The 20185-nt window shown below is 45.6% G+C and overlaps 2 protein-coding genes and 1 long non-coding RNA gene across 4 annotated transcripts in view; 1 reads left to right on the forward strand and 2 right to left on the reverse strand.

The window, feature by feature from the left end:
* Positions 1 to 11143, reverse strand: part of LAMTOR3 (late endosomal/lysosomal adaptor, MAPK and MTOR activator 3) — a 25188-nt gene extending 14045 nt beyond the window's left edge. The window contains exons 1-3 of one of the 2 annotated variants that reach the window (XM_038769350.1): positions 10970 to 11143; positions 8864 to 8921; positions 6069 to 6103 (exon numbers count right to left, since the gene is read on the reverse strand). In XM_038769350.1, coding sequence (XP_038625278.1) covers positions 6069 to 6103; positions 8864 to 8872 — 44 coding nt within the window. In that variant the 5' untranslated portion in view covers positions 8873 to 8921; positions 10970 to 11143. Of the gene's footprint in view, positions 1 to 1567; positions 1641 to 6068; positions 6104 to 8863; positions 8922 to 10969 lie in introns of those variants that run through there. The other variant, XM_038769352.1, reaches the window with a different exon arrangement.
* On the forward strand, positions 10923 to 18208 carry LOC119947720. Its single transcript, XR_005456525.1, has 3 exons — positions 10923 to 11092; positions 17486 to 17586; positions 17876 to 18208. It is a non-coding gene; the product is annotated as an uncharacterized LOC119947720 (long non-coding RNA).
* The window catches only part of DNAJB14 (DnaJ heat shock protein family (Hsp40) member B14), a 67608-nt gene continuing 65624 nt past the window's right edge, over positions 18202 to 20185 (reverse strand). The window contains exon 9 of the mRNA XM_038769348.1: positions 18202 to 18841. The gene's annotated coding sequence lies outside the window, so the exon portion shown is untranslated. The remainder of the gene's footprint in view (positions 18842 to 20185) is intronic.

A 20185-nucleotide genomic window follows, 5' to 3' on the forward strand; every position in this document is an offset into this window, starting at 1 on the left:
TCTCTATATGTGGCCGAATTGTACTTTCCAAGCGCTTAGTACAGTGCTCTGCACACCGTAAGCGCTCAATAAATACGACTGACTGAATGAATCCATGAATTATACATTATAAATGATTTATTTATATTGATGTCTCTCTCCCCCATAGACCGTGAGCTCGTAAGCTGGAAATGTGTCTACCAAATCTGCTGAATTGTACTCTCCAAAGCACTTGGTACTGTAAACTGCACACAGTAGGCACTCAATAAATACCACTCTATTGTATTCTCCCAGGCGCTTAGTACACAGTAAGCACTAAGTAAATACAGCCGATTAATTGAGCAAATCACCCAAGACATGGAACAGTTCTTCCTACACCTGATAAAAAGATGGAGAGTGGAACGAATTGTAATCAATGACTAGTTGCCGGGAGAATGGAACAGGCGGACTTCTTAATTACTGAATTTTCTTGTCCAGCATAAATGCGGACGTTATTAAAAGGTTAAAAATCGCGTTTAAGGTTTTCGGCTTTAGAGAAGGAAAGCAGCCGGATGCTGACTCAGGAAAGCAACCGAATATTGTAGTTTAACAAGAGGAGGTGAGCAAAACTTGATTTAGGTGGTTTCTGGATATTCCCAGGATGAGGGTAATTTCACCAGAGGGAACATTGTGGGAACGTGGGCCGAGTCAGGAGGACCTGGGTTCTAATCCTGCTCTGCCATTTGTCTGCTGGGTTACTGTGGGCAAGTCACTTCACTTCTCTGTGTCTCACTTACCTCATCTGTAAAATGGGGATTGAGACTGTGAGCCCCTTGTGGGACAGGGACTGTCCCCCACCCGATTTGCCGGCGTTTAGTACAGTGCCTGGCACCCAGTAAGCGCTTAACATACGCCACAGTCATTACTACTATTGGGCTCAGGAAAGCTATCCAAAGCTCACACTTCCCAGAAAAATAGAGAGTTTGTCCGAGTCCTGAGCTTCGGCATGGGAATAACAATAATAATAATATTTATTTATGTATTATTAGTAATAATTATACCTTAATTATTAACAATAATTTTTACTTGTGTATTATTAATAATTATATAATTATTATGAGCAAACGAGTCAGGAACCGGTCTCGATCTCCACTGATTTGGAAACCCATTCATTTATGCATTATTAATAATAATTATACTTTATTAACAATAACTTTGACTTGTGTATTATTAATAATTACATTGATTATTATTATGAGCAAATGAGTCAGGAACCGGTCTTGGTCTCCACTGATTTGGAAACCCATTCATTTATGTATTATTAATAATAATTACACTTTATTAACAATAACTTTTACTTGTGCATTATTAATAATTATATTGATTATTATTATGAGCAAATGAGTCAGGAACCGGTCTCGGTCTCCACTGATTTGGAAACCCATTCAATCGTATTTATTAAGCGCTTACTATGCGCACCGCACTGTCCTAAGCACTTAGGCATCGTGCCGGTAACATACCAGTGGGGCGTTGTCCGTCCACCACACTTCCTAACCACCTCTAACTGGGAATAAGGGAAGGGAATAAGAACTAAGAACGATTACGGTACTTGTTAAGAGGAAGCATTTCATCAAGTGCCATTTACACGTGGGGACCGGTTTCCGGCTGGTCCACCTTTAGGACTGGAAAAAAAAGGAAAACTCTTCAGTTCCCAAGCGGGAATGGTTTTCCTCAGTTCCCAAGCGGGAACGGTTTTCCAGAGTGACAATGTTCTGTTAGCAACTGATAGGCGTCTGGGTCTTCCTCGCTGCTCCGACCGTGGCTACGAATGAATCGCTGAGAAAGTCTCCTCTTCCGTGGCCCGGAAACCCTCTGGCTCCTAATGCCAAGGGAGTCGGTGGTTCTGGCGGGGAAAAATCCTCCTGGGGCATTTTATTACTCTATTTATTTTATTACTGATGTGCCTATAGCTATAATTCTATTTATTCTGACCGTTTTGACATGTCTACATGTTTTGTTTTGTTGTGTCTTCCCCACTCTATTTTATTACTGATGCGTATATAGCTATAATTCTATTTATTCTGATGGTTTTGACGTCTGTCTACATCTTTTGTTTTTTGTCTCCCCCACTCTATTTTATTACTGATGTGTCTATAGCTATAATTCTATTTATTCTGACGGTTTTGACGTCTGTCTACATGTTTTGTTTTGCTGTTTGTCTCCCCCACTCTATTTTATTATTGATGTGTATATAGCTATAATTCTATTTATTCTGGCAGTTTTGACATCTGTCTACATGTTTTGTTTTATTGTTTGTCTCCCCCACTCTATTTTATTACTGATGTGTGTATAGCTACAATTCTATTTATTCTGACGGTTTTGACATCTATCTACGTGTTTTGTTGTTTGTCTCCCCCACTCTACTTTATTACTGATGTGCATATAGCTATAATTCTATTTATTCTGACGGTTTTGACATCTGTCTACGTGTTTTGTTTTGTTGTCTCCCCCACTTTATTTTATTACTGATGTGTATATAGCTGTAATTCTATTTATTCTGGCAGTTTTGACATCAGTCTACATGTTTTGTTTTATTGTTCGTCTCCCCCACTCTATTTTATTACTGATGTGTATATAGCTATAATTCTATTTATTCTGACGGTTTTGACATCTGTCTACGTGTTTTGTTGTTTGTCTCCCCCACTCTATTTTATTACTGATGTGTATATAGCTGTAATTCTATTTATTCTGACGGTTTTGACATCTGTCTACGTGTTTTGTTTTGTTGTCTCCCCCACTTTATTTTATTACTGATGTGTATATAGCTATAATTCTATTTATTCTGACAGTTTTGATGTCTACATGTTTTGTTGTTTGTCTCCCCCACTCTATTTTATTACTGATGTGTATATAGCTATAATTCTATTTATTCTGACGGTTTTGACATCTGTCTATGTTTTGTTTTGTTCTTTGTCTCCCCCACTCTTATTACTGATGTGCTTATAGTTATAATTCTATTTATTCTGACAGTTTTGACGTCTGTCTACATGCTTTGTTTTGTTGTTTGTCTCCCCCACTCTATTTTATTACTGATGTGTATATAGCTATAATTCTATATATTCTGACGGTTTTGACAAATAGCTACATGTTTTGTTTTGTTGTTTGTCTCCCCCACTCTATTACTGATGTGTATATAGCTATAATTCTATTTATTCTGACGGTTTTGACATCTGTCTACGTTTTGTTGTTTGTCTCCCCCACTCTATTTTATTACTGATGTGTATATAGCTATAATTCTATTTTATTCTGACGGTTTTGACATCTGTCTACGTGTTTTGTTGTTTGTCTCCCCCACTCTATTTTATTACTGATGTGTATATAGCTATAATTCTATTTATTCTGACGGTTTTGACATGTCTCCATGTTTCATGCTTCCCAAGCGCTTAGTACAGTGTTCTGCACACAGTAAGCACTCAATAAATACCACTGAATGAATTAATTTCCCACTTGCTGCAGTGATATAGGGAAGCAGTGTGGCTTAGTGGCAAGAGCCCGGATTTGTGAGTCCTAGGATGTGGGTTCTAATCCTGGCTCTGCCACTTGTCTGCTGGGTGACCCTGGCCAAGTTACTTCCCTTCTCTGGGCTTCAGTTACCTCATCTGTATAGTGGGGACTGAGATCGTGAGCCCCAGGTGGAACAGTGACTTGGCCCAACCCGATTTGCTTGTGTCCACCCCAGCGCTTAGTACAGTGCCTGGCACACAGTGAGGGCTTAAATCCACAATTATTATTATTCCTCTCCGGGCCTCAGTCATCTCACCTGTAAAATGGGGATTGAGAGTGTGAGCCCTACCCGGGACAGGGACTGTGTCCAACTCGATTTGCTTGTATCCACCCCGGTGCTTAATACAGTGCCTGCAACACAGTAAGCACTTAATGAACACCACAGATGCCATCCCCTCTAGACTAATTCCGTTGTGGGCAGGGAATATGTCTGTTAATTGTTCTATTGTGCTCTCCCAAGCGCTTAGTACAGTGCACTGCACACAGTAAGCGCTCAATAAATACGCCTGATTGACCAGCTGCCCTCCTTCACACGGTTTCTCAGGGCTGAGGCTCATCTGGGATTCCCAATGAGAAACCCCCGCCACCGTCTCAGGAATTTTTTATTTTATTTTGTTAGTATGTTTGGTTTTGTTCTCTGTCTCCCCCTTTTAGACTGTGAGCCCACTGTTGGGTAGGGACTGTCTCTATATGTTGTCAATTTGTACTTCCCAAGCGCTTAGTACAGTGCTCTGCACACAGTAAGCGCTCGATAAATACGATTGATGATGATGAAACCAGGGGAATTCACAGCTTGGGAGGCATCCCGCGGTTGGTGAGGAAGTCGTTTCAGTGCTATTTACTGAGCATTCATTCGTATTTATTGAGCACTTACTGTGTGCAGAGCACTATACTAAGCGCTTGGCACTGTACTAAGCACCGCAGATAGGGCTGCTGGAGGCAGTCCGTCTCCAACTAGCTTACGGTTTCATCATCATCATCATCAATCGTATTTATTGAGCGCTTACTATGTGCAGAGCACTGTACTAAGCGCTCGGGAAGTACAAATTGGCAACATATAGAGACGGTCCCTACCCAACAGTGGGCTCACAGTCTAAAAGGGGGAGACAGGGAACAAAACCAAACATACTAACAAGATAAAATAAATAGAATAGATATGTACAAGTAAAAGAAATAGAGTAATAAATATGTACAAACAGGTTTCACTAATTCCGGGGTGCTTTCGGAAAGGCCGATTTGTTGAGCTGTACCAACGAGTGAGGGGAACAAAAAGCGGACTTAAGTACACGTCCCCTACCCGCAGGACGTACGGCAGAAAGGGAAACTGATCCCTCGAGACCTCGGCTACGTCTCCTTGCTGAACAAAACCAAAAAGGAAGAAGTGAAACGGCGGGCAGAGACATCTTAAACGGTGGGAAGCAGTAAAGCCGCCCACCAACTTCGAACCCCATCGGGCCGGGAGGATTTTGATCGTGGGGGGATTCGCCCTGGGGGGCAGAGAAGTGGCAGCTTTAGTTCGGAGATTTGCTAAGATCAAAGTGGCTTCTGATGACCCATCGTGAGCCCGCTGCCGGGGAGGGGCCGTCTCTTTATGTTGCCAACTTCCCAGGCGCTTAGTACAGTGCTCCGCACGCAGTAAGCGCTCAATAAATACGACCGAATGATCGAGAGAAAGGGGGACGGCCCCTGGCCTGACTCGTTTGGATCGACCCCTGCGCTTGGCACGGAGTCGTTAATATTGTTACGACTAATGATGGGCGTTCAAAACATTCACCTGCATATTTGGGGGAATGCCGAATTGGTCGGCGTCAAAAGCGCGCCTTTTAACGGTTGAGGAGGCCCATGTGAGACAGAGACTCACATTATAATAATTATAATAATTAATGAACACCACAGACATCATCCCCTCTAGACTGTAATTCCGTTGTGGGCAGGGAATGTGTCTGTTAATTGTCTTATTGTGCTCTCCCAAGCGCTTAGTACAGTGCACTGCACACAGTAAGCGCTCAATAAATACGCCTGATGGACCGGTTGCCCTCCTTCGTACGATTTCTCTGGGCTGAGGCTTTTAGACTGTGAGCCCACTGTTGGGTAGGGACTGTCTCTATATGTTGCCAATTTGTACTTCCCAAGCGCTTAGTACAGTGCTCTGCACATAGTAAGCGCTCAATAAATACGATTGATGATGAACTGGGATTCCCAATGAGAAACCCCCGCCATTGTCCCAGGAAACCAGGGGAATTCACAGTTTGGGGGGCATCCCGCGGTTGGTGAGGAAGTCGTTTCAATGCTATTTACTGAGCATTGATTCGTATTTATTGAGCGCTTATTCTGTGCAGAGCACTATACTAAGCACTTGGCACTGTACTAAGCACCGCGTGCAGCGCACCATAGGGCTGCTGGAGGCAGTCATATAATTATTATAATGATTATCTTCTCCAGCGCCCAGCATATAGTGACTGCTTAATAGATGGCATTAATATTATTAGTATTATTACTGAGCGAGGTCCAGACTCCATTTTGCGATACCCCTGTCACTCCTTTACCTTGGTAACTTTTTGTAGAGGAATCTTTTCAGGTCCTGAAAGAGAAAAGAAGAAGAATGCAGTACAACTCAAACCCCGGATAGCAATTTTCATTAATTGCACCAGATAACAACAACAATAATAAGAATAATAATAATAATAATAATAACAACAATAATGGTACTTGTTAAGCGCTATGTGCCTGGCACTGTTCTAAGCACTGGGGTGGATACAAGCAAACTGGGTTGGACAAGTCACTTAAACTCTCTGTGCCTCAGTTTCCTCATCTGGAAAATGAGGATGAAGGCTGTGAGCCCCACCTGGGACAACCTGATGACCTTGTATCTACCCCAGTGCTTGGCATATAGTAAGCGCTTAACGATTACCATCATCATTATTATTGTTATTGATGCCTCTACTTTTCCAGCTCTTAGAACAGGGCTTGGCACATAGTAAGTGCTTAAATACCACCATTATGATTATTATTATTATTGATGCCTCTACTTTTTCAGCTCTTAGAGCAGGGCTTCGCACATACTAAGCGCTTAAATAGCATCAATATTATTATTATTGATGCCTCTAATTTTTCAGTGCTTGGCACACAGTACGTGCTTAACAAATACTATTATTATTATTATTGATGCCTCTACTTTTTCAGTGCTTGGAACCTTCTTTGGCACATAGTAAGTGCTTAACAAATACCGTTATTATCATTATTATTATTATTGATGCCTCTAGTTTTTCAGCACTTGGAACAGTGTTTGGCACATAGTGCTTAAATACCATTATTATTATCATTGATGCCTCTACTTTTTCAGCTCTTAGAATACGGCTTGGCACGTAGTAAGTGCTTAAATACCATCATTATTATTGATGCCTCTACTTTTTCAGCACTTGGAACAGTGTCTGGCACATAGTAAGTGCTTAAATACCACCATTATTATTATTATTATTGATGCCTCTACTTTTTCAGCTCTTAGAGCAGGGCTTCGCACATACTAAGCGCTTAAATAGCATCAATATTATTATTATTGATGCCTCTAATTTTTCAGTGCTTGGCACACAGTACGTGCTTAACAAATACTATTATTATTATTATTGATGCCGCTACTTTTTCAGTGCTTGGAACCTTGTTTGGCACATAGTAAGTGCTTAACAAATACCATTATTATCATTATTATTGGTGCCTCTAGTTTTTCAGCACTTGGAACAGTGTTTGGCACACAGTAAGTGCTTAAATACTATTATTATTATCATTGACGCCTCTACTTTTTCAGCTCTTAGAAGAGGACTTGGCACGTAGTAAGCGCTTAAATACCATCAATATTATTATTATTGATGCCTCTACTTCTCAATGCTTAAAACAGTGCTTGGCACATAGTATGCATTTAACAAGTACCATTATTATTATTATTGATGCCTCTACTTTTTCAGTGCTCGGAACATTGTTAGGCACATAGTAAGTGCTTAACAAATACCATTATTGTTATTATTATTGATGCCTTTCCCTTTTCAGCACTTGGAACAGTGCTTGGCACATAGTAAGTGCTTAAATAGCATCACTATTAATATTATTGATGCCTCTACATTTTCAGCTCTTAGAGCAGGGCTTGGCACATAGTAAGCGCTTAACAAATGCCATTATTATTATTATTGATGCCTCTACTTTTTCAGTGCTTGGAACATTGTTGGGCACATAGTAAGTGCTTAACAAATGCCATTATTATTATTATTGATGCCTCTACTTTTTCAGTGCTTGGAACATTGTTAGGCACATAGTAAGTGCTTAACAAATACCATTATTATTATTGATGCCTCTCCTTTTTCAGCACTTGGAACAGTGCTTGGCACATAGTAAGTGCTTAAATACCATCATTATTAATATTATTGATGCCTCTACTTTTTCAGCTCTTAGAACAGGGCTTGGCACATAGTAAGCGCTTAACAAATACCATCATTATTATTATTATTATTATTATTATTATTATTGATGCTTCTACTTTTTCAGAGCTTGGAACAGTGCTTGGCACATAGGAAGCGCTTAAATACCATCAATATTATTATTAGTGATGCCTCTACTTTTTCAGCTCTTGGAACAGGGCTTGGCACATAGTAAGCGCTTATTACTGTATTTATTTATCTTGTACATATCTGTTCTATTTATTTTATTTTGTTAGTATGTTTGGTTTTGTTCTCTGTCTCCCCCTTTTAGACGGTGAGCCCACTGTTGGGTAGGGACTGTCTCTAAGAGCCCGGGCTTTGGAGTCAGAGGTCATGGGTTCAAATCCCAGCTCCGCCAACTGTCAGCTGTGTGACTTTGGGCAAGTCACTTAACTTCTCTGGGCCTCAGTTCCCTCATCTGTAAAATGGGGATGAAGACTGTGAGCCCCCCCCGTGGGACAACTCCTGATCACCTTGTAACCCCCCAGCGCTTAGAACAGTGCTTTGCACATAGTAAGCGCTTAATAAATGCTATTATTATTATTATTATTATATGTTGCCAACTTGTACTTCCCAAGCGCTTAGTACAGTGCTCTGCACACCGTAAGCGCTCAATAAATACGATTGATTGATTGATTAACAAATACCATCGTTATTAGTACTATTGATGACTACTTTTTCAGCTCTTGGAACAGTCCTTGGCACATAGTAAGTGCTTAACGAATCCCATTATCATTATTATTATCATCCTAATTGATGCCTCTCGTGTTTCTCAGCGCTTAGAACAGTGGTTGGCACACAGTAGGCGCTTAACAAATGAGGACGATGAGGACGCCCACAGCTGTATAAGGAGAAGGGTGATGGCTGTCACTCACATCCGCCATGTTGGGCCCCGTGCTCCTGGAGTGGGGGGGGAGGGGCCGCTCCCCTCACCTGCAACAGAAACCAGGCGTGACGTCATCCCGAGGCCCCGCCCACAACCTCCCCCACGGGACTGCGCCTGCGCAGACGGGGCCCCCACGGGACTGCGCCTGCGCAAACGGTGCAACAAGTAGGGATGGGGGCCCACTCCCTCCCCCACGGGACTGCGCCTGCGCAGACGGGGCAACAAGTAGGGACGGCCCCACCCTCCCCCACGGGACTGCGCCTGCGCAGATGGGGCAACAAGTATATATGCACATATTTATTACTCTATTTTACTTGTACATATCTATTCTATTTATTTTATTTTGTTAATATGTTTGGTTTTGTTCTCTGTCTCCCCCTTTTAGGCTGTGAGCCCACTGCTGGGTAGGGACTGTCTCTATGTATTGCCAACTTGTAATTCCCAAGCGCTTAGTACAGTGCTCTGCACACAGTAAGCGCTCAATAAATACGATTGATGATGACGAGGGGGCACCCCCCACTCCCTCCCCCACGGGACTGCGCCTGCGCAAACGGGGCAACAAGTAGGGATGGGCAACCCCTTGTCAAAGACAGGCGCCGCCCACTCCCTTCCCCAAGGGACTGCGCCTGCGCAGACGGGGCAACAAATAGGGATGACGGGGGGGGGGCAACAAGTAGGGATGAGGGGGCCCCCCACTCCCTCAATCAATCGTATTTATTGAGCGCACTGTGTGCAGAGCACTGTACTAAGCGCTTGCGAAGTCCAAGTTGGCAACATATAGAGACGGTCCCTGCCCAACAGTGGGCTCACAGTCTAGAAGGGGGAGACAGGGAACAAAACAAAACATATTAACAAAATGAAATAAATAGAATAGATGTGTAAAATAAATACAAGTAAAATAAATAAATCAATAGAGTAATAAATACGCACAAGCATATATACAGGTGCTGTGGGGAAGGGAAGGGGGCAAGGCGATGGGCATGGAGAGAAGGAGGAGGGGGCTCAGTCTGGGAAGGCCGCCCCCACGGGACTGCGCCTGCGCAGACGGGGGGCCAAGTAGGGATGGGCCCACCCCCCCACTCCCTCCTCCACAGGACTGCGCCTGCGCAGACGGGGCAACAAGTAGGGATGGGGGAGCCCTCTGTCAAAGACAGGCTCCGCCCACGGGACTGCGCCTGCGCAGACGGTGCAACAAGTAGGGGGCGCCCTGTCAAATTCATTCATTCAATCGCATTTATTGAGCGCTTACTGTGTGCAGAGCACTGTACTACGCGCTTGGGAAGTACAAGTTGGCAACATATAGAGACGGTCCCTACCCGACAGCAGGCTCAGAGTCGAGAAGGGGGAGACAGACAACAAAACATATTAGCAAAATAAAATAAATAGGATAAATATGTACAAACATATATACATATATAGGTGCTGTGGGGAGGGGAAGGAGGTAAGGCAGGGGGGTGGGAAGGGGGAGGGGGCTCACAGGCTCCGCCCTCTCCCCCCACGGGACTGCGCCTGCGCAGACGGGGCACGACGTAGGATGGGGGGGGCCCTGTCAAAGGCAGGCCCCGCCACCGCCCTCCCCCACGGCGCTGCGCCTGCGCAGAAGGGGCAAGAAGTAGGGGTGGAGCGGCCCCCTGTCAAAGACAAGCCCCGCCCACTCCCTGCCCCATGGGACTGCTCCTGCGCAGAGGGCGCACGTTGTGGTGGGGGGCAAAGACAGGCGCAACCCGCTCCCTCCCCCACGGGACTGCGCTTGCGCAGAAGGGGCAAGTTGTGGGGGGGCCGCCCTCTATCAGAGGCCGACACCGCCCTATCCAACCCCCCTTCTCTGGGACTGCGCCTGCGCAGAAGGGGCAAGTAGGAGGAGTGTGAGGGGCTCCCTGTCAAAGACGGGCACCGCCCTCTCCCCCTCCCCCGCGGGACTGCGCCTGCGCAAAGGGAGTAAGTAGTAGTAATAGCGTGGGGGGTTGCGCCTGCGCAAAGGGGGTAAGTAGTAGTAATGGGCGGGGGGGAGACCCTCGAGCCCCAAGGGGAGAAAGGTCACCAGCGACCCCCTCCCCCCACCCCCAAGGGGGTCGCGTCCCCGGCCGGGCATTACCAGGTTTCGGCTCCCCGGGCCGCCGGACTACGCTGCACGACCCGCGGGCACAGCTAGAGATCAGCCGCTTCCGCTTCAACTCTCCCTCACGTGATGACTTGCCGTTCTTCGCTTCCGGCCCTGGTAGGTGGGGCCCCGCCCTTAAAGGGGCCGCTGCTGCCCGGGGGGAGGGGGAACGAGGTGCAGCGCATGCGCCCAAGCGAGGCCGCTGCCGAGACCCGCCCCTTTTTCCTCAGGACGCCGCGCATGCGCCCAAGCGAGGCCGCTGCCGAGACCCGCCCCTTTTTCCTCAGGACGCCGCGCATGCGCCGCAAAGAGGGCGCTGCCGAGACCCGCCCCTTTTTCCTCAGGACGCCGCGCATGCGCCCCAGAGGGGCCGAGGCCCGCCCCTTCCTCCCCCCCCCCCCGGACTCAGCGCATGCGCACCAGAGGCCACTGCCGAGGCCCGCCCCTTTTTCCTCAGAGCGCAGCGCAGGCGCCTTAGAGAGGCCTCCGCCGAGGTCCGCCCCTTTTTCCTCAGGGCGCCGCGCATGCGTCCCAGAGAGGCCGCTGCCGAGACCCTCCCCTTTTCCTCCCCCCCCCAAAAAAAAAAAAAAAAAAAAAAAAAATCAGGACGCCGCGCATGCGCACCAGAGAGGCCGCTGTCGAGACCCACCCTTTTTCCTCAGGATCCCGCGCATGCGCACCTGGTATTTTGATGGCTGTCAGGCCAACTGAAAATAATAATAGTAATAATAATAATAGTATTTGTTAAGCGCTTACTGTGTGCCAAGCACTGTTCTAGGCGCTGGGGAGGATACAAGGTGATCGGGTTGTCCCATGTGGGGCTCACAGTCTTCATCCCCATTTTACAGATGAGGGAACTGAGGCCCAGAGAATAATAAATAATAACAATAATAATAATGGTATTTGTTAAGCACTTACTATGTGCCAAGCACTGTTCTAAGCGCTGGGGAGGATACAAGGTGATCAGGTTGTCCCATATGGGGCTCACAGTCTTCATCCCCATATTTACAGATGAGGTCACTGAGGCCCAGAGAATAATAATAATAATGATGATGATGGCATTTGTTGGGATTTGTTAAGCGCTTACTATGTGCAAAGCACTGTTCTAAGCGCTGGGGCGGATAGAGGGGTGATCAGGTTGTCCCACGTGGGGCTCTCAGTCATAATCCCCATTTTCCAGATGAGGGAACTGAGGCACAGAGAAGTTAAGTGACTGGCCCAAAGTCACACGGCTGACAAGTGGTGGGGGCAGGATTAGAACCCACGACCCCTGACTCCCAAGCCGGGGCTCTTTCCACTAAGCCACGCTGTTCCTCATAATGATGGTATTTGTTAAGCGCTTACGATGTGCCAGGCACTGTTCTAAGCAGTGGGGGAGATAGAAGATAGTCATGTTGGACACAGTCCCTGTCCCACTTGGGGCTCACAGTCTTAATCCCCATTTTACAGGGGAGGTAACTGAGGCACAGTGAAGTGAAGTGACTTGCCCAAGGTCACACAGCAAACAAGTGGCGGAGCAGGGATTAGAACCGACGACCCTTGATTCCCAGGCCCGGGCTTGTGCAGTCAGATGGAAAATATGTTATCTGTTGCCGAATTGTACTTTCCAAGCGCTTAGCACAGTGCTCTGCACATAGTAAGCGCTCAATAAATACGACTGAATGAATGAAATCCAGCAGAATGGGGCCAATTTTGGATTTTGAGCGCAGGGTCAAACTACTGCGGGAGTTGGCATTTTGTCTTTCATCCCACCCCAGCCCCACACAGCTCTTATACTTGCTTATTTCAATTAATTTTCATTGATTTTGATATCATCATCATCAATCGTATTTATTGAGCGCTTACTGTGTGCAGAGCACTGTACTAAGCGCTTGGGAAGTACCAGTTGGCAGGTACAAGTACAATATCACTCTCCCCCACTAGACTTTAAGCTCCTCGAGGGCAGGAATTGTGTCTAGGAAGGCTGTTTCGTAGTTGCCCAAGCCCAGAGTACAATGCTCTGTCTGTAATAAGCGTTCAATAATTAATTCATTTATTCATTCAATCGTATTTATTGAGCGCTTACCGTGTGCCGAGCACTGTACTAAGCGTTGGGAATAATCGATTGATTTTAGGTGGGGATGAAAAGCAGTGTGGCCTAGTGGAGAAGTGCATAGGTTGGAAGTCCAGAGTCCTGAGTTCTAGTCTGTGCCCTGCCGCCCGCCTGCGTTGTGTCCTTGGCTAAGTCACTTAACTTCTCGGTGCCTCGGTTTCCTCCTCTATAAAATGGGGACTTGCTCTTGTTAGAGAAGCAGCGTGGCTCAGTGGAAAGAGCCCGGGCTTGGGAGCCAGAGGTCGTGGGTTCTAATCCCGGCTCCGCCTCTTGTCAGCTGACTTTGGGCGAGTCACTTCATTTCTCTGGGCCTCAGTTCCCTCATCTGTCAAATGGGGATGAAGACTGTGAGCCCCCACCGTGGGACAACCTGATCACCCTGTAACCTCCCCAGCGCTTAGAACAGTGCTTTGCACATGGTAAATGCTTAATAAATGCCATCATTATTATTATTATTCTCGGTGCCTCGGTTTCCTCCTCTATAAAATGGGGACTTGCTCTTGTTAGAGAAGCAGCGTGGCTCAGTGGAAAGAGCCCGGGCTTGGGAGCCAGAGGACGTGGGTTCAAATCCCGGCTCCACCATTTGTCAGCTGTGTGACTCGGGGCAAGTCACTTCACTTCTCTGGGCCTCAGTTACCTCATCTGTAAAATGGGGATGAAGACTGTGAGCCCCTCCATGGGACAACCTGATCACCTTGTATCCCCCCAGTGCTTAGAACAGTGCTTTGCACGTAGTAAATGCTTAATAAATGCCATCATTATTATTATTATTCTCGGTGCCTCGGTTTCCTCCTCTATAAAATGGGGACTTGCTCTTGTTAGAGAAGCAGCGTGGCTCAGTGGAAAGAGCCCGGGCTTGGGAGTCAGAGGTCGTGGGTTCAAATCCCGGCTCCGCCGCTTGTCAGCTGTGTGATTTTGGGCGAGTCACTTCACTTCTCTGGGCCTCAGTTCCCTCATCTGTCAAATGGGGATGAAGACTGTGAGCCCCTCCATGGGACAACCTGATCACCTTGTATCCCCCCAGTGCTTAGAGCAGTGCTTTGCACGTAGTAAATGCTTAATAAATGCCATCATTATTATTATTATTCTCGGTGCCTCGGTTTCCTCCTCTATAAAATGGGGACTTGCTCTTGTTAGAGAAGCAGCGTGGCTCAGTGGAAAGAGCCCGGGCTTGGGAGTCAGAGGTCGTGGGTTCAAATCCCGGCTCCGCCGCTTGTCAGCTGTGTGATTTTGGGCGAGTCACTTCACTTCTCTGGGCCTCAGTTCCCTCATCTGTCAAATGGGGATGAAGACTGTGAGCCCCCCGTGGGACAACCTGATCACCTTGTAACCTCCCCAGCACTTAGAACAGTGCTTTGCACGTAGTAAATGCTTAATAAATGCCATCATTATTATTATTATTCTCGGTGCCTCGGTTTCCTCCTCTATAAAATGGGGATTTGCTCTTGTTAGAGAAGCAGCGCTTAGAACAGTGCTTCGCACATAGTAAGCGCTTAACAGATGTCATTATGATTATTATTTTGTTGTCTGTCTCCCCCTTCTAGACCGTGAGCCCGTTGTTGGGTTGCGATTGTCTCTATCTGTTGCTGAATTGTACTTCCCAAGCGCTTAGTACAGTGCTCTGCACACAGTAAGCGCTCAATAAATACGATTGAATGAATGGATACTTGTCCCCCACTTCCTTTTAGACAGTGATTTACTCTGATTACCATGTATCTACCCCATTGCTTATGTGAGTGCTTGTATATTAGGAAGCCGAATACAAACTATATGGCCTAGTAGAAAGACTTGGGAGCCAGAGGACCTGGGTTCTAATCCCACCTCCACCACTTGTCTCCTGTGGGACCTTGGGTGAGTCACTTGACTTCTCTGTGCCTCGGTTGCCTCATTTCTAAAGTGGCTGCTACACAGTGAGCGCTTAACAACTACCAGAATGATCATTGTTGGCAACGTGGCTCAGTGGAAAGAGCCTGGGCTTTGGAGTCAGAGGTCGTGGGTTCAAATCCCGGCTCCGCCCACTGTCAGCTGTGTGGCTTTGGGCAAGTCACTTCTCTGGGCCTCGGTTCCCTCATCTGTAAAATGGGGGTGAAGACTGTGAGCCCCCCGTGAGACAACCTGATCACCTTGTAACCTCCCCGGCGCTTAGAATCAATCAATCGTATTTATTGAGCGCCTACTGTGTGCAGAGCACTGTACTAAGCGCTTGGGAAGTACAAGTTGGCAACATATAAAGTCCCTACCCAACAGTGGGCTCACAGTCTAAAAAAGTGTTTAGAACAGTGCTTTGCACATCGTAAGCGCTTAATAAATGCCATCATTATTTTTCAGCGCTTAGAACAGTGCTTTGCACATAGTAAGCGCTTAATACCATTATTATTATTATTATCATTGAATAGCAAACGAGTATCACATTGACTTATTATGAGGACTGGGAAAGGAGGGGCTGATGACCCTCAAATCTGCCATTTTGGGTTGTTTAAGGCCCGATTGGAAACTCTTCCTTATCTGGGGCTCATTGCCAACATTTGGGTCGGATCGTGCAAAGCCGATCATCAAATGATTTTTAATCAATCAATCAATCAGTCAATCAATCAATCGTATTTATTGAGCGCTTACTATGTGCAGACTGTGAGCCCACTGTTGGGTAGGGACTGTCTCTATATGTTGCCAATTTGTACTTCCCAAGCGCTTAGTACAGTGCTGTGCACACAGTAAGCGCTCAATAAATACGATTGATGAAATGATTGACAGCTGCTCCAAAATCAATCAGATCCTCTTTGTGGGAACCAATCAAGACCCGCCTTATAAGCATTTAGTAAATCAACCCTCGCCGTTGCGTGGAGGGACCATTAGAGAGGACCCTGAGCCATTCAAGAGTATCCATATATATCTGTAATTTATTGTTTTATCTATTTGTATTAATGTCTGTCTCCCCCTCTAGACTGTGAGCTCGTTGTTGGGTTGGGACCGTCTCTAGATGCTTCCAACTTGGACTTCCCAAGCGCTTAGTACAGTGCTCTGCACACAGTAAGCGCTCAATAAATAAATACGATTGAATGAATGACTCCCCACAGCACCTATGTATCTAACTGTATATATCTGTAATTTATTACTTTATCTATTTGTATTAATGTCTGTCTCCCCCTCTAAACCGTGAGCTCGTTGTCGGGTAGGGACCGTCCCTATAGGCTTCCAACTTGTACTTCCCAAGCGCTTAGTACAGTGCTCCGCACACAGTAAGCGCTCAATAAGTACGATTGAATGAATAAATACGATTGAATGAATGACTCCCCACAGCACATATGTATCTATCTGTATATATCTGTAATTTATTACTTTATCTATTTGTAATCATGTCTGTCTCCCCCTCTAAACCGTGAGCTCGTTGTTGGGTAGGGACCGTCCCTATAGGCTTCCAACTTGTTCTTCCCAAGTGCTTAGTACAGTGCTCCGCACACAGTAAGCGCTCAATAAATACGATTGAATGAATAAATACGATTGAATGAATGACTCCCCACAGCACATATGTATCTAACTGTATATATCTGTAATTTATTACTTTATCTATTTGTAATCATGTCTGTCTCCCCCTCTAAACCGTGAGCTCGTTGTCAGGTAGGGACCGTCCCTATAGGCTTCCAACTTGTTCTTCCCAAGTGCTTAGTACAGTGCTCCGCACACAGTAAGCGCTCAATAAATACGATTGAATGAATAAATACGATTGAATGAATGACTCCCCACAGCACATATGTATCTAACTGTATATATCTGTAATTTATTACTTTATCTATTTGTATTCATGTCTGTCTCCCCCTCTAAACCGTGAGCTCGTTGTTGGGTAGGGACTGTCCCTATATGCTTCCAACTTGTACTTTCCAAGCGCTTAGTACAGTGCTCCGCACACAGTAAGCGCTCAATAAGTACGATTGAATGAATAAATACGATTGAATGAATGACTCCCCACAGCACATATGTATCTATCTGTATATATCTGTAATTTATTACTTTATCTATTTGTATTAATGTCTGTCTCCCCCTCTAGACCGTAAGCTCGTTGTTGGGTAGGGACCATCCCTATATGCTTCCAACTTGTACTTCCCAAGCGCTTAGTACAGTGCTCTGCACACAGTAAGCGCTCAATAAATCCGATTGAATGAATGAAAATCCGATTGAATGAATGACTCCCCACAGCACATATGTATCTATCTGTATATATCTGTAATTTATTACTTTATTTGTATTAATGTCTGTCTCCCCCTCTAGACCGTGAGCTCATTGTTGGGTAGGGACCGTCTCTATATGCTTCCAACTTGTACTTCCCACGTGCTTAGTACAATGCTCTGCACACAGTAAGCGCTCAATAAATACGATTGAACGAATGAATGAATAAATGCCATTATTATTATTATTCTTTTCAGTAGGGCTGTGAAGATGGGGCCAGCAGCGATGGTCAGTCGGCTTTGAAGATGAAAGCAACCCAGCCCACGCGCTTTGCTTCCCTCACACCGACCTATTCTCGGTACCTCCATCTCATCTTTCCCGCCACCATCCCCTTTCCCACATCCCCCTCTCTAGCCCGTAACGCCCTCCCCTTACCTAATTTGAGAGACCACCACCCCAAAGCCCTCCTAAAACCACATCAGCGCTTAGAACAGTGCTTGGCACCTAGTAAGCGCTTAACAAATACCATAATAATAATAATAATTATTATTATTATTATTATCTCCTCCAAAAAGCCTTCTCCAACTAAGCCCCGTCACTTCGGGATCCGTTTCTCTCAACCATTTTGCTCTTCACTTTTCCCCCAGCCTCACAGGACTTTCATTCATCTCCACCTGTAACGGATCTTAACGTCTGTCTCCCCATCCGGTCTGTAAGCTCCTTGTTGGTAGGGGGTCATCTGTACCTTCTCTTCGGCACTCTCCTCTCCCGAGCGCTCAGCACAGTGCTCCGCAGCGGGTCAGTGCTCAATAAACACCACCGACTGATCGAAGGGGGAGGGGGTTTCAAGGCAGAAGCGAGGGAGGAGGATGCCGAACGTTACCAAATTTCCGAACTTGGATTCTGATGACGGGGAATCCAATCCCTGGGCAACGTTTCCATGGCTTCCACGACGGAAAGTCACACACAGTTCTCACACTGAAAATAATTTTATTTTGATATAAGTTTGATATTACATTAAATATCTTACAAATCAGACGGGGCTTGTTTTGTTAAACCTACACTGTAAATCTTGACTGCGCTATAGAGATAAACAAAATAAGATCTCCTTTAAGATGCCAGCTTCGTTTCATTGGTAGTCTTCACAAGGCTTCCGTTAAACTCTAAAATACTTTACGCGTCTTGAAATCGCCTGCAGTTTTTTTAAGCATACGAGCCGAACACTGCACCGGTGGGAATTTCTACATGCCTCACAATCTAAAAAAAGCTGTTAACTGGGAAGAAGCTTTTCTCGCTATGAACCACCGGTGGTGATTTAATTCACAGAGGCCTTCGAGGATCACGGTTGGATTAACAGATCGCTGACTACTCCCAGGTTCACGGGCTGTGGTCCGTTAGGTCGCTGGTTTAAACGGGAAGGTTGAAAACGGCAACGGGGGGACCCGAATGACGATTTGGGTGTTTTTTTTAAAAAAAAAACGTTAAATGCAGAGGCCGGAATTTCATTAAAAAGGGGAGTGAACCATTTAAGCCATTCCAATTCAGAAATTTAGAGCTACGCTTCTTACCCGTAAGGCTTTCGGGACTCCTGGGAGTGTCTATGACATTATTTCCTGGAAAACAAAACATTTAAAAGACTTACAATTCATACCGTCAGACTACCGTCAGACCTCTGGGAACCAAGACCACCTCCAGCTAAAGGAAGCCCTGCTCTGTGCAAACATACTGTAGTATATATATATATAGTATATATATGTAGTATATATATAAATATATATATATTTATAGTAACCAATCACAAGTTTGAGGTATTAGATGAAAAAAATATATATATACGTGTATATATACACCTACACATACACACAATATTCACATATCCAGTGGCCACAAGACCAGCAAACATCAGTATTCGACGCAAAGAAATCATGTACCAATCGATGGAAGATACGCATGCGAAGAGAATTGATAAAAACCAGGGTGACGTGGTCCTTAATATAAGGAGTAAGCTGTCGACTTACCAAGTGTCAAGAAAACAGTATTAGTGTCGAGAAAACCGGTTTAGCTCCATTTGGAAAGAAGTAAATCAGAGGCGTTCGTTAACCTGAATTCTGCGTTTTGCCTCGGATAACTAAAGTAGACGCACGTTTCACCAAGGGGCTAAGAGACCGCAAAATATTTTTTCTTAGAGATCGGATGGCATTAGAATTTCAAAAGCTGTCTACATGTTTCGTTTTGGTGTCTGTCTCGGGTAGGGACTGTCTCTACTTCCCAAGCGCTTAGTACAGTGCTCTGCACACAGTAAGCGCTCAATAAATACGATTGATTGATTCTAGACTGTGAGCCCGCTGTTGGGTAGGGACCGTCTCCACGTGTTGCCGACTTGAACTTCCCAAGTGCTCGGTACAGTGTTCTGCACACAGTAGGCGCTCAATAAATTCATTCATTCATTCATTCAATCGTATTTATGAATGAAAGACGACTGAACGAATGAAAAGCCGATTTTTTTGTTCCCTTTGCAAATTCACTCTTCTCCCCCATGGTCGTAATCCGGAATTTACTCATCGGTGGGTATTTTCCGGACACGTTTACAGGCAAACGGGTCGGTGGGTGATCCGGTTGCCTGTAAGAAAGCTAAGCTGATTATTCTGTGAAGGCGCAAAGTAAAGTTTCTTGGCCGACGGTTGACTAATGGTTTCGCTACAATTGGGGAAAGAAGACAGGGTTATACGTCATTTCCCAGTGCGGTCTACGGCCTGAGGATCTGATCCTTGGGCCCGGGCCTCCCACGGGGAGAAAAGTTACGGGTCACCGGCACCGTTCTGGGCTTTCCTTGCTCTTTCCAGAGAGTAGAAAATTCACCTCGCTCAGAACTCAGACAAGACCCCCCATCGCCCCACAGTTGCTCCGCTACTTTTGACGGGACGGCGTTGGAATTGGTTCAAAAGGAAAAAAGGAAG

Source organism: Tachyglossus aculeatus, chromosome X5 (assembly GCF_015852505.1).
Source record: "Tachyglossus aculeatus isolate mTacAcu1 chromosome X5, mTacAcu1.pri, whole genome shotgun sequence".
NCBI lineage: Eukaryota > Metazoa > Chordata > Mammalia > Monotremata > Tachyglossidae > Tachyglossus > Tachyglossus aculeatus.